Consider the following 14411-nt stretch of genomic DNA (forward strand, 5'->3'; position numbering starts at 1 on the left):
CCTACCACTAGCTTTTGCCGCATTATGAGCCTTTGTTTTTCATTTGATACTCTCCTTAACTTACTGTTATCCACGGATGGTTCATCATTTTCTTCGAGTCCATCCTTCTGACCGGAATAACGATGATGCAACAATCATGGACTAACTCTGAAGAGTTATGAAAAATGGACTTTGTCTTTAAAAAAAAAATGAACCCTTGTTTTAAAAGGTGAACGATGGTCCAAAATGAAGAAAAGGGGATTGGCCTTTTGTGTATTCAAACTGGCTGACAAAGACAAAGGACAAATCTTCAAAGCCAAAAGGTGTTAATGAAACCCATCTTGCAACTGTCCTAAAAACATTCCAGAGTTGAATGTCGTCTTCTGAAACAAAGGAGGTGTAATGTAGCCACGTCCTGGGCAATTGTGCAATCACCACGGGGCAGAGAGGAGAATGTTTCCTACTAGGAGGTGAGAGGTGATGCAATTTTACCTTATATATAAACAAAAAGACCGAGAGAGAGAGACTGACCCAGAAGGTGAAGCTACTTGTAACAGCTCAAGTTCCAGCCTAGCCAGGTAGCACAGTGCCCTGCTGAAAAAATCTGAAATTCTACAGTATACAGCAGTGAGAGCTAGAAGTAACCCACCATCTTCAACAGGTCCTTCAATCAAGAGAGAAATCTACAATTGTCCCAGGCCTACATCCATATAGAACTTGATTCTCAAGAAAATTCAATAGGTTTATCGTAACCATTCCCCCCACTAAAAACCACCTTCCTTTTTCCTTTCTCTGTTTCTTCGTGTGTGTTGTGTGTGCGCGAGCGAATACGCAAGTGGATGTTGCGACCATTTCAGGATAAGGCATATTGATCAATAAACAATTGACTTTGTTTTTTAAAACCTATAAGAAAACCTGTCGCTGTCTAGTTATTTGTAAAATAAAACGCCAAGAGGCTAAACTCTACTACAAATACTCTTGCTGTGGTCTCGTGGGGAATGGAATGGTGGGAGCACTCGCGTCACACAATGTGGCCACAATGCCTGTCATTCAGCCAGTTTCATATCCAGGTTGTTACTGTCACTTTTTTATTCAGTGAGCTATAACTTTCCTCACAAGTCTGTTGTGCAGAACTGTATCAAATGCCTTTGGAAATCCATGTACACCACATCAACAGCATTGCCCTCATCAACCCTCTTTGTTTCCTCTTCAAAAAAAAAACTCCAAGTTAGCTAAATGTGATTTTCCCTTGACAAATCCGTGCTGGCTTTCCTTTATAAACCCACATTTGTCCATATGCCGATTAATTTTGTCCTGAATTATTGTTTCTAGAAGTTTCCCCACCACTGAACTTAAACTGACTGGCCTCTAGTTGCTGGGCTTATCTTACACCCTTGTTCAGAAAAAGGGTGTAAACATTTGTAATTCTCTAGTCCTCTGGCACCACACCAAGTCGAAGGAAGGCTGGAAAATTATGGCCAGTGCTTTCGCAGTTTCCATTCTCTTCCCTAATTATCCTTGGATGCATCTCATCTGGTCTGGTGCTTTATCAACTTTAAGTATATACTATTTAATACCTCCACCTTATCCATTTTAAACCCTTCTGGTGTATTAATTACCACCTCTTTCACTGTAGTCTGGGTAGCGTCTTATTCCTTCGTAAATACAGATGCAAAGTATTAATTTAGCACCTTGACTGTTACCCCTCCTCCATGTGTTAATCCCTTTTTTGGATCCTAATCGCCCGTATTGCTCATTTTACCACCTTTTTGCTATTTATATGCCTATAGAAGTCTTTGGGGTTCCCTTTTATGTTAGTTGCCAGTCTCTTATCATACATTCCCTTTGCTTCTCTTAATCTCTATCTCATTTGTCATCCAGGGAGTTCTAGATTTGTTTGCCCTACCTTTCCCCTTCGAGGGAATATATTTTGACTATGCTTGAACTATCTCTTCTTTGAAGGTAGCCAATTGTTCAGTTACCATTTTTCCTGCCAACCTTTGATTCCAATTTATTAGGCCCAGATCCATTCTTAACCCAATGAAGTTGGCTTTTCCCCAGTTAGTTATTCTTCCCCTGGATTGTTCTTTGTCCTTTTCCATAGCCAACCTAAATCTTATGATACAATGATCACTGTCCCCTAAATGTTCTCCTACTGATATTTTATCCGCTTGGCCCACCTCATTCCCAAGAACCAGGTCCAGCAATGCCTCCCCCCTCATTGGACTGGAAACGTACTGCTGTAGAAAATGTTCCTGAACACACTATGAACCCTTGCCCCTCTCTGTCCTTTACACTACTACTATCGTAGTTTATATTTGGATAATTAAATTCTGCCTTTTAACTACTCTATACAGGTGTTTTTCCATTTTGGAAAATTTAGGAGTAGCATATCGCTATGTGTGAGAATATTGATTGTCTTCGTAGTTTGTGTCGATTGTACATGGTTCTTAATTCTTGTCATGCTAGCTTCATCTCTTAATTTTACTATCAATTTGTAAAATTTAATGTTGACATTCTGTAAAATATCAATCAATATTTGCTGTACTTTTGAGTATCATCCACATTTGGTTCTAGTTCTGGATGTGTTAACTAATAGTCCCTGCTAATTTGTTTCTTTTGGTAACATTCCTACCTACTGAAAAATGTATTTCTAACATGGCACACATGAAAATGAATGTGTATGATTTTGTAGTGACAGGAAATTAAGAAACTAGGATTAGGAGTCAGTTGGGCATGTCTTTTGACAACTTCCCAAGAGTTTGAGTTTCCAATATCATTCAGGATTCTTTTCCAAAAAGGAAGGATTAATGGGAAAAAACTGATACGGTCTTCGTACAACTGCTAACCATCTCACAGCATTAGCAGAAGCAGGAAGGCATTCTGAAAGAAGGATGCGGAGTGGGAGAAATTGTGGATATAAAGAGCAGTTGGAGAAACTTTTAAAAATGATTTGTAAGTGAACAAAGTCAAATTCACATTCTGTAGTACAGACAAAAGAAAATTCCTATCCAGTGTACATTGGTACCATTACAAGTTTGCTCAGACAGTGTTGTATTGGCGGTGTCTTTCATGTAAGTTGAGTTGCACCTTTTTAATGTGTGCACCTATTCTGCAGAATTTGCAAAACATGTTAGAAATGCAATATTGTAAATGTGAACTTTAAACTATAAAGACTAATGTTTCTTCAGGGCGTTCTCACTCCAGCTGCTATTGGTGTTTGTAAAATAAATATATCCTACTATAAATAAGACTTGAGTTAGTTTTAATAATCCCTGGATTTTAACTCCTAAGCATGCTTGTTCATATCTGCAGCATATTTTCCTTTCTAATAAGGTTTCTGGAGAAAGAGAAAGCTAAAAGTGACATGATGCATGAATTGAATTCATTATTTACTCACTCGAGTATGTGGAAGATTCAAGCTGTTAACTGTGGAATCTTTACTTAATACTTGGGATTCCTGCAATAAGATGGCTTTATTTAGAGAATTATTTACTTTTATAAAAGCAAAATACTGCGGATGCTGGAAATCTGAAATAAAAACAAGAAATGTTGGAACCACTCGCAGGTCTGGCAGCATCTGTGGAAAGAGAAGCAGAGTTAACATTTCGGGTCAGTGACCCTTCTTCGGAACTAGCAAATACGAAGAAGGGTCACTGACCCGAAACGTTAACTCTGCTTCTCTTTCCACAGATGCTGCCAGACCTGCTGAGTGGTTCCAGCATTTCTTGTTTTTATTATATTAATTATTTACTTTTGCCTTTTGTATCCTGTTTTTACTCTAGGCATAAACTGTACAAACAGTGTCTCCTTTGTGACTAAATTCAAACTTCATTTAGGAGTACAAAGTGCTCAGTATTTCTTCATCACACGTTTTATGAAGGAATATGAATAGTGCAGTGCAATTCTGTCTAGTTTTGATCATTGGTATTGAGAGAAACATTCCGATTGATTATATTGCGGAAAAAAAAAAGTTTTTACGGTACTGATCTTGCTTATGGGCTTTCAGGAAAGTGGGGGAAATATTTAAAGCTTATAGTCGTGTAGGTATTCTTGCAATACTGTTTTTGTTTGGAGAAATGGATGTTCATTTGCTTCTATACATCTACTTTCCATTCAATTGAATAATTTACTAAAGAGTGACTGATGCAATGTACTTATTTATAGCTGGACAAGGATGACATGGTGTATATGGAGGCGTACGACAAACTGCTCGAGTCGTGGCTTACACTCGTACAAGACAACAAGCATTTCCATAAAGGGTTTTTCACTCAACATGCTGTACAAGTTTTTAATTCCTACATTCAATGCCATTTGGCAGCACCAGAGGGCACAAGAAACTTGGTGAGTCCTCCATCAAGGTTTACTCTGTTTATTTTCCTTCGCCTTTCCTTTTCTGATATAAAAGATGTAGAGCATTATATTTTTCAACCAGCAAAAGATTTTAATTGTAATAGAGTAGCATATCTTTCTTTCATCCCCTCTGGCCATTTTTGTTTCAGAGGCATCCAATACTACCTGAATTTTATTGGTGTTTTGAAATAATCTTGCAATTCATATGAAAATGTTTTGCTTTTAATGATGTGGAGGTGCTTTGTGTCAGATCATTCAATCTGCAGAAGAGACTGCATTTGATTTGAAATTCCTCCTTTGCCCATTCATTTTTCCTCCCTTATTCTTTTCCCATGTCTCTTGAAGATGTTGGATCCAGGGGTGCATATGCATGGTCACTAGGTTTCCTCCAGTGTCTCAGCCAAGTAGCTATTTATCATGTGAGCCTTAACAAGTGACTTGCCAGGCTATTTGACATTTTGGGGGTATCACAGCTGAACATGATCCTGTCCTCCTGTGTGACACTGTGGCATGCAGTTTCTGGGGTGGGGAGTGAGGGGTCAATGGACAGCAACAAGGGTGATTTTTGCTTCCTTAATCCTGGAAGGTTTAAGCCAAATGTACCACTGCAACTGCTATTTCACCTGAGACTGGGTAACAACACACATTGGAAATTAGACCTGGAAATGTGTGGGCAGTCTGGCTGCATTGCATGCTAACTTTACCAACTAAGCCATATGGGAAGGAGTTTTTAAACTGGAAAAATCAAGTGTGCAATACTTGATAGCCTAATTTTATGTGGCAGGATACACTGGGCTAGCTTTTATGCTAGAGGTGGGGCTCCCAGCGCCGGGCCAAAAAGGCGGGGAAACCCTGCCTCTTTTCAGACCCTGGAGCGTTCCTCTGGTCTTTTGGGGTGAAAGTTTGAGACTGGATCCCCGTCCCTTTAAAGACTTAATAGGGACAGGGATTGTACACCCAAGAACTGTCGGCCAATCACAAATACTGCAGAGGCCTCGGACCCAGGCCCAACGCTAGAACCCTGAAGAAGAGGTAGGTGAGGCGGGATTGCCGGGGCTAGTCCGGAAGGCCCCAGGGGGCGGGGGTCTTGGAGGTACAGTTGTTCCTGATGGTGGCTCTCCGTGGGCCACAAATGAAGAACCCCCACCCCCAAGCCTATAGGGAAGGCACCTTGTTCTCCAAGGCGTCCTCCCCGTGTGGCAGAGCACCCCCCCCCCCCCCCTCCATGCCGCTGGTAAGATCCCAGCAGCGGCGGGAAGAGGCCCTTATTTGGTCTTTGGGCAGGAAGGTTGTCGTCAGCTTATCCCGGGCCTATGATTCCATGACGGACGATTCTGCCCTGGTTCTCCACCCACCCCAACCCCCGCTACAAAACCCACATTGGGATGAGAACAAAATCTGCTGAAGATCAACTCTCCTGATTAATTTTTCAGTAAATAATTGCCTCTTGTGGATCATTAATTATAACTCCAGCTTGTTTTGTTCTCCGTGATGTGTTTCTGAAGTTGGATGTGGTATTGCAGCAGAGGTAGAGATTGTTAAATATCTTTTAACAATAGACATTTCTTTCATACAATAAACTGATGTAGACTACAGTTGAGTTCTTGTCATCAAATACCAGATAACTTTCACAAAAGGGACATCAAACTTAGAAACTTCTGAATAACTTCTCTTTATAAAATCGTGGTAGGTTTATCTTGGTGAGGTTATCCTTCGGTGCTTAGTTTGTGTATGATCAGCTAGGTCAGGTGTGTGCTTCAGCAGTTACTGAGAGCAGTATTTTTATGTGATAATTTACCCAAGGGCTGTATATGCAAATCCTGAATCAAGTAATCATCCCATAATTCTGGGAGGCAATCCTGTAAAGATTTTATGTACTTGTATGCCTTGGTTACTGATAAAGACTCCATCTAAACTGTAGTTAATGTAAGGTAATTTTCTGACTTTAAGTTCTGGCACAACGTGGTGGATTTCCCTACCTTTTAGTGCTATCTTTTGGTGTCATCTTGCCTCAGTGATATTACTTTCGCCTTGGAGTCAGAAAGTTGTTCATGAAAAATAGGTTTCAAGAACACAAGAATTGTTCATCATGCAACCCATTGTAGGTGAATTCTCGAATGTGAACCTAGGTTGTGTTGGAAGAATTTGTGTATAACGTTCCTTTTGGATGTCAGCGTGACTAACTTCATTTGTAAGTTGCAGCTTGAATTTGTGTCAAGCTGCAGTATGGTCATTCATAGTAAATATTCAAAGAGCTATAAAATTGTCTGAGGAGTACTTTGCATTGGGCAGTACTCGGAGAATAACAGGTCATGAGGAAACATTTTGTGGTATGCATACTTAGGGCAGTTATTTGATATTGGAATCTTTAAGACCGCTTTGCTTTGGCAGCTTTCCTGAAGTCTTCCATCTCTTTCCACATTTGGAGCCAGGTTCTCTGGCCATTGCTATATTTGCCCATCCACTTTCTCTGGCTGTACACTTTGAACCATGTTTTTCTGAGTAAGCTAGGCATGTATGCCAAAGAGAGCAGCTATCCTTTGCCTTACTCACTCTAATATGATTTTAAAGGTAGCATTGGTGAATGTGTGTGCAAAGGTGAGGAAACTCCATTTTGTCAGAATACTGCAACTTCAGTCCCTTTCCTTTGTACTTTTCTTGCCTTAACACCAATGAATGGCTAATGCAGCGTTTTGAAATTCCGGTCAATGTATGAATGCTCCCTCAAGCTGCCCACTTTACAAGTGGGAACTTGCTCTGATTATGAAAATTATAATTAAATTTTTACCGTCAAGCCAAAAAGTCATTCTGCCTATCACACAAATGAGTAATGTGGCATATGAATTTCAGTGTCATTGTGCTGCTAGGTATATAGGCTGTACATCCCAAAGACTGGTGGATTGCATCAAACAGCATGTCCTTTCCACTGTTAGCAGCGGGAAAGGTACAGACGGTACCCAGCCAGCCCGTGCTTGCAAAACTTGAAACACTGTATCCAACATTAGATGTGATTCCGTGTTTGGATAACATTTGCTAAATAATTCTCAGTGTGCTAAGAATTAGGCTGACAACCAATTTAAGATTCAGTCGGGTTCACTGGCGCATTTGCCACATATTAATACACAGGGCCCTGTTCTTTTTAGACAGAAAGAACATGTACATATTTTGTTTAGCTGAAACAGGTGCAATGTAAGTGTTGGCCATTCGCTGGTTCATTCCTCAGGGCAGTGTCTTGACCAGAGTCAGGCTGCCTGATTTAAATTTCATGTACTGGTACATTCTCCACGGCAATGCCTCGACCAATCAAAGTCCACGTGCCAACAAATCAGCACTGTCTTCTCCTACAGTATAAATTTGTTGCTTTCTCTTACATTTGTATTCTTGCGAATTGTCCTAATAAGTGCAAGATGAAAAGCTTCAACAAAATGTCTGTTTTCAGCAATATTTTAATTTATTTAGATGGAAAATTTCTGGTAAGAACAGCCGTGTCACAAAATATAGCAGGATCTGCCACTTCCCACTCTCTCTGGATTGCACAAAGACATGAATTTCTACTTTGACTTTGTTTTCAATTTATTGCCACTCTCCTAAAGCTGTTTAAATCTTGCTGCGTTATACTTCCATGTGCAGCAGCAGCAGCTGCCCTCTGTTACCTTTCCCAAACAATCTTTCATGTTTGAGCCTAGATGGTGTGTTAGTAGTTTATTCAGTTCTACAGAAACAACAGCCGATTCCAGTCCTTTCGTAACAAGGTAACATCATGTGGCCAGGAGTTCTACTGATAATCATCAGGAACCTTGGTTGTTTCTTTTTCCCCTCCTTAGCCTGGGGTGGTACCCAGCTGAGATCTACTTCAGGACAGTCTGGGAATTGAACATGGCACCCTCCATCTTGTTGGTTTAGTATTACACTGGGCATTGCTGTTACCTGGCCACTGGGGAAACGTCAGAGATTATTAAGGGGCAGGATATCTTCAACTTCCTGATTAGAACTTAAAAATTTTTCATTGTATTGTAAAGGTTAATTTTTGGATAACTTCATTCAAGGAATCAGCGATAACTAAATGGTTATAATTTTATGTAGGCTTCAGAAATAAGACATAAGAAAAAAAGATTTGCATTTAGATTATGCCTTATCACAACTTTGGGTAATGTCTCGGCACATTAAAAATGTTTTTGAAGTGCAGTTAATTGTATTAACAATTTTCACAGATTTTTCCCCAAAAATATACTTTTTTTTTTGATTAGAGATACAGCACTGAAACAGGCCCTTCGGCCCACCGAGTCTGTGCCGAATATCAACCACCCATTTATACTAATCCTACACTAATCCCATATTCCTACCAAACATCCCCACCTGTCCCTATATTTCCCTACCACCTACCTATACTAGGGGCAATTTATATAATGGCCAATTTACCTATTAACCTGCAAGTCTTTTGGCTTGTGGGAGGAAACCGGAGCACCCGGAGAAAACCCACGCAGACACAGGGAGAACTTGCAAACTCCACACAGGCAGTACCCGGAATCGAACCCGGGTCCCTGGAGCTGTGAGGCTGCGGTGCTAACCACTGCGCCACTGTGCCGCCCTACAAACATAAACATAAAATTTGTTAATGTTCAATACAGATCAGTTTCTTTCAATACAGTTCATGAGGTGCCTCATTGCACTTACCATTATTTTTACACAGCAAGATTCAGCAAACAGCAGTAAACTGAATAACCAGTTAATCTGCTTTTAGTGGCAGTGAATGAGAGAGGAATGTTGACTGAAACACTTGAATGTCTATATGCACAGGTAAAACCTCTATTTTAATAGAATAGTACAGCAAGAAGGAGGTCATTCAGCCTATTGTGCCTCTCCTGGCTCTTTGAAAGAGCTATCCTTTTAATTACCTCCTCTTTATATATTTTAATCTTCAATGTCTCTTTTACCTCTTTTTACTGTGATACTGAGAGTATCCTCTTTTTTTAATGAAGACAAAGTGGGCATTTAGTACCTCAGCCTTCTGCCTCCACACGAAGAAATTGTTTGTTTCCTAATTTGCCCCACCCTTCCTTTGACTCCTTTTACTTGAGTATTGCTGAAAATAGAGACGTGTTGTCGAAGCTTTTCGTCTTGCACTCATCAGGACAATCTGAAAGAATACCAATGTAAGGGAAAACAACAACTTTATACCATGTGAAGAGAATGCTGATTGGTTGGCAAGTGAACTCTGCTTGGTAGAGGCGTTGCCATGAAGAATGCACCAGTTTACGGTGACTGACAGTTAACTGCCAAACTTTTTGAAATTTAAACGAGGCAGCTTGACTCTGGTCAAGGCATTCTCCTGAGGAATGAACCAGCGAGTGGCTGTCACTTATTTTGTTTAGCTGAAACAGGCGCAATGTTTGTACATGTCTTTTCTGTCTGCAAGGAACAGGGCCCTGTGTATTACTATATGTAACTTCCAGTACATGCAAATGCGCCACACTGCGCGCCCTACTGACCATCTTAAATTGGTTGTCAGCGTAATTCTTAGCACACTGAGGATTATTTAGCAAATATTATCCAATTACGGAGTCACATCTAATGTTGGACACTGTTTTGAGCTTTGCAAGCATAGGTTGGTTGGGTACGGCCTCTAATTTGTCCGTTGCGAACAGCCAACCAATCAGCACTCTCTTCTCATACAGTATGAAGTTGTTGTTTTCCCTTACATTGGTATTTTTGTGGATTGTCCTGATGATGAGTGCAAGATGAAAAGCTTCAACAGCATGTCTCTATTTTCAGCAATACTCAAGTTCTGTACTACTAAACGACTATTTGTATCTTTTTACTCTTTACTTGCCATCCAAAGGTTGGTGCTCCTTTAATACTGTACTAAAGTGCTATCTTGGGTTTGGTTTTTACATCCTGGAGTGGGATTTGAACGTCTGATTCAGACGATTATCCTATCAATTGAGCTAAACATAACTATTATGTTTTTTTTTGACACTTTGTTTTAAACTTTTTTTGTTGTATCCTTACTTATGTTATTTAAGGTGTTCTCTTAACCGTAACAAAATATTCACACTTATAAGCTTGGCTTCCCCCCTTCATGATTACAGAATATTGTATTTCCTTTGCATGCAGTTAAACCACTGAATGCTAAATGAAACAAGCTTGAATTTGACCAATAATGCTAACACGCTTACAAGTATTGATCAGGGCATTTTCCATAAAATATCTTTCTGACATTGGGGATTCTGTTTTCTTAGTTTGTTAACACATATGAGCAGCATCCTCTAAAATGAAGACCGAGTCAGTAATAAATTCAACCATACAGAATTCTTACCAAGTATCATTGCAAACATTCCAACATATTCAGAGAATGCTTTCTAGTGGTATCGCACTTGTGTAACACTATCATTTATGTAAGGAGTAGAATGGACATATACTCATTGTGAATATGTTTTCAGCTGGATATTTAATTTAAAAAAAGGATTCTTTTGAGGGGTTTAAAATCCCAGGCCACTCTGATCAATCAGATTCCGAGATACAAGAATGTCTAGGTCATTGCTGGCGATGTGTTATTTTATGCACTTGGGTGTTCACTGAGAGAGATTGCTTGGATTCCTGGCATGTTTGTGAAACTGATCTTGGCAGTCAAGTCAGTCCTTCCTGCTGAAACTTTGAATTTGTTCCTTTTATTTTGTTGATTTTTTTGTTAATATGTTCACATATTGGAATTTCTGCCTAAAAACAAGAATTACAATTTCCATATGCACTATTTAGATGGATGATCTATAACACTGGTTGCTGCAGTAAACCAACATCAGTACTGTTATTAACTATATTTAAAAACTTATGAATATTAGGAAAAATATCTACAGATTTCGGTTGATGAAGTAACTCATCATGACTGAAGTCACAATGGGGTTATCTGTATCATAAATAGCGAGGTGTTTATCAGAATCTCCATGCTGATCATGTAATGTTTTGTGTATGTAACAAATTTCTTTGGTGTTTACTTAGCTGCACATTTTATTTAGTTTAATGGTAGCTATTATAAGTGTCTTAATATTCCCCATTATGTCATGCAAACTGCCTCTCACCTTTTCTTCAAAGGTGCCTGGCTATCATCGTGAAGTCAAGTACTTATATTATATTTCACTATCTGACTACTGATTTCAGTATCTAGCCCTGCGTTCCATGAAACATTTATACGAAACTGAAGATTGTTGGCTTGTGATCTTAGTTAACACTTGCTGTACCGTCAGCTGTAGTGTAGTAAACGGTATGTGTGCACACAGTGCCCTTCTCAAGATCCTGACTATTCAGAGCTTAGACTATAATCATTACTTTTAGATGATAAATGCATTTTCTGCTAAAATTTAAACTTGCCTAAGCACAGAAGGGTGGTATATCTTGATCATTTAATAGGAAGCCTGGGAAACTGATCCACATTCACAAATTTTGCATTTCTTAATACTTCTGCTATGCTCTTTCCTAATGTGTAACATTTTTAAGTAAACATAGGTGATACTGCGAACAATATTAAAATGCATGTTAAACTAATCTAGTTCTGGGCTCTGGTTATTTCAGAGAATGTTGAATATGAAAAAATTTCAAAAAGCTATCCTCAACAATCTACCACATACCTTCCCTAGCTGAAAGGCAGACCTATTCCAAGGATTCTGCTAATGCTGCTATGTAAACAGGTCACCAGGAGGTGCTAAGATGAGGCCCAAAATTATTCTCCAGTTCAGTTTTTTGCCTCAAAAGAAAAAAAGCTGCATTTATGCATGTTCTGTGTAAGCTCTGGTCTCCATGAAGCATTATACCTTTAGAGCATGGCTGAGTGTAAATTGTGTGAAACTGTAAGCAGCGTACCATGTCTTTGTATTTTTACCCAGGATAAATTATACCCCACAATGCAGAGAATTTAAGTTTATATTCTGTATTAATCGTTGTAGTTGTTGACTGGTCTATGGTGCAGTTATACTGCTGCTTCTGACTCTGTGGTCGTGGTGCCAGATTCTGATTCACTTGTGTACTAAAGCTAAGCAGTGACATCACTCCAAGCCCTTTCAATTCATTTAAAGTTCACACATACTGCAGTATAACTCCAGGCTAATGCAAAGTTGCATCTTAAAAGTACATAATGGACCTTGTGGATTCGTTTAACTTTTCATGTATTTTATTATTAGTTCATTAGCTTCTGGGGGAACAGAGCTCTACATAGAGTTTCATTTCCACCTACCCAGTGAAACATTGATCAGTATGCTGTATACCAAGGATTTGCTAACTCTGCATCACAGCTGGGAAATACTGGTCTTGGTTCAGTATTTGCTGTATAATTGAATCCTTAAAAGCTGACGGGGAACCATTTGTTCAGCTGTGTTGCTGGATCTGACACAACTTTTTGAAAGCAGATGAGGTGTGCACATATAATGGTACTTGGAGTTATGCTATGTTACGAGGATTTCCATTTTTGTATTAAAACCTGGGATTCTATATTTTTTAAAAACTGAAAAGTATTTCAGTGGACATTGAGACGTATGGAGATAGCTGAACTTTATGGATGCTTTTGGAAGGAAGGCAGGGTCAACGAGAGGTTCCTGGTTTTGACCAGTAAACAAATAATAGAAACCAGGTAATTTCAAGGAAACCAACAGGAGGTTTGACCTCAGAACTACCCTTTTTGTGGCGAGAGATTTTATGACTTGGCATGTGACTTGTTCTGGAAGGTTTTGGTTTCATTTTTGAACTGTTTAAAAGCCAGTGGGTTTGGACTAAAGCAGGCGATTGGAATTTGATTTGGACCTGCCTGGAGATCAGAAGAAGAACCAGAAAAGTATTACCTCTCTGTAAAGAATCCTTGCTTTGAAAAGCAAAAGCTTGTTTAATGTGGTACTGTTTCCTCTTGCATTTTCGAAGAAACCCTGAATTTGCAGAAATCTTGCATCCTTAAGAAAAAAAGGACTTTTGCATGGAATGTGAGAACTGACACCTGTTGCTACACCCCTGATGGAAGACCTATGTGAAGCCTTCTAGTGTTGAAGTTCTTTGAACACCTACCCATCACAGACTGTTCATCCACCTTTTTTTTGGGCGGCGCAGTGGCGCAGTGGTTAGCACCGCAGCCTCACAGCTCCAGGGACCCGGGTTCGATTCCGGGTACTGCCTGTGTGGAGTTTGCAAGTTCTCCCTGTGTCTGCGTGGGTTTTCTCCGGGTGCTCCGGTTTCCTCCCACAAGCCAAAAGACTTGCAGGTTGATAGGTAAATTGGCCATTATAAATTGTCACTAGTATAGGTAGGTGGTAGGGAAATATAGGGACAGGTGGGGATGTTTGGTAGGAATATGGGATTAGTGTAGGATTAGTATGAATGGGTGGTTGATGTTCGGCACAGACTCGGTGGGCCGAAGGGCCTGTTTCAGTGCTGTATCTCTAATCTAAAAAAAAAATCTAATCTCACCTCGCCTGGAAAGACTTCTAGTGGCATCCAACTATTTGACTTTGGGACACCTCGCCAAACAAAAGAACTTCCTTCCAGATCATGGCAGTCTAAAGTTGTTTTTATTACTTTTATTCCTATGAAACAGTTGTAAACCAAAATCCCTTTTTTTTTGCTGGTTAACCGGTTTTTGCATGTATGTGCGTGTGCATGAGGGCTAGGGAAAAAAAGGAGCTTTAATATCTTAATTCATATATATATTTACTTAATTATTGGTTTATACTTGGCTTTAAAATCAGTTAATTTTGTTGTTTATTAAAGAAAGCTGTTCATGTGCTTTATTCTGGAGACCAATAGAGTATCTAATTGTCTGTTTTCGGTAAGTGGGAAAATTTATTGACATGCTATGACCTGTGGAAAAGTGGGACTGAATTCACAGTGTACTCCTCCTGCCTTGTTCGTAACATCTATGACAGTTGTAAACAATTTAAAATGTGTGTTGTGCAGCAATGTTGATGGTGTTAGGTAAGACGGGGTTTAGTCATTGAACACAGTGTGCTGATCCATTAGCTGCATCTGCTTGCCAATGGCTTTTATGTTTTTTTCAATCTCAAAATTTTTTTTAGACGTAGTGACCACTGCATTGGATTGAAAACTTG

At 39.5% G+C, this 14411-nt stretch overlaps 1 protein-coding gene across 5 annotated transcripts in view; it reads left to right on the top strand.

Annotated features, from left to right (window-relative positions):
• The window catches only part of xpo4 (exportin 4), a 173956-nt gene that overhangs the window by 95753 nt on the left and 63792 nt on the right, over positions 1-14411 (top strand). For all 5 annotated transcript variants that reach the window (XM_068033652.1, XM_068033655.1, XM_068033653.1 and 2 more), the window contains one exon: positions 4147-4323. In XM_068033652.1, the coding sequence (XP_067889753.1) occupies positions 4147-4323 (177 nt within the window). The remainder of the gene's footprint in view (positions 1-4146; positions 4324-14411) is intronic.

Source organism: Heterodontus francisci, chromosome 6 (assembly GCF_036365525.1).
Source record: "Heterodontus francisci isolate sHetFra1 chromosome 6, sHetFra1.hap1, whole genome shotgun sequence".
NCBI classification, from domain to species: domain Eukaryota; kingdom Metazoa; phylum Chordata; class Chondrichthyes; order Heterodontiformes; family Heterodontidae; genus Heterodontus; species Heterodontus francisci.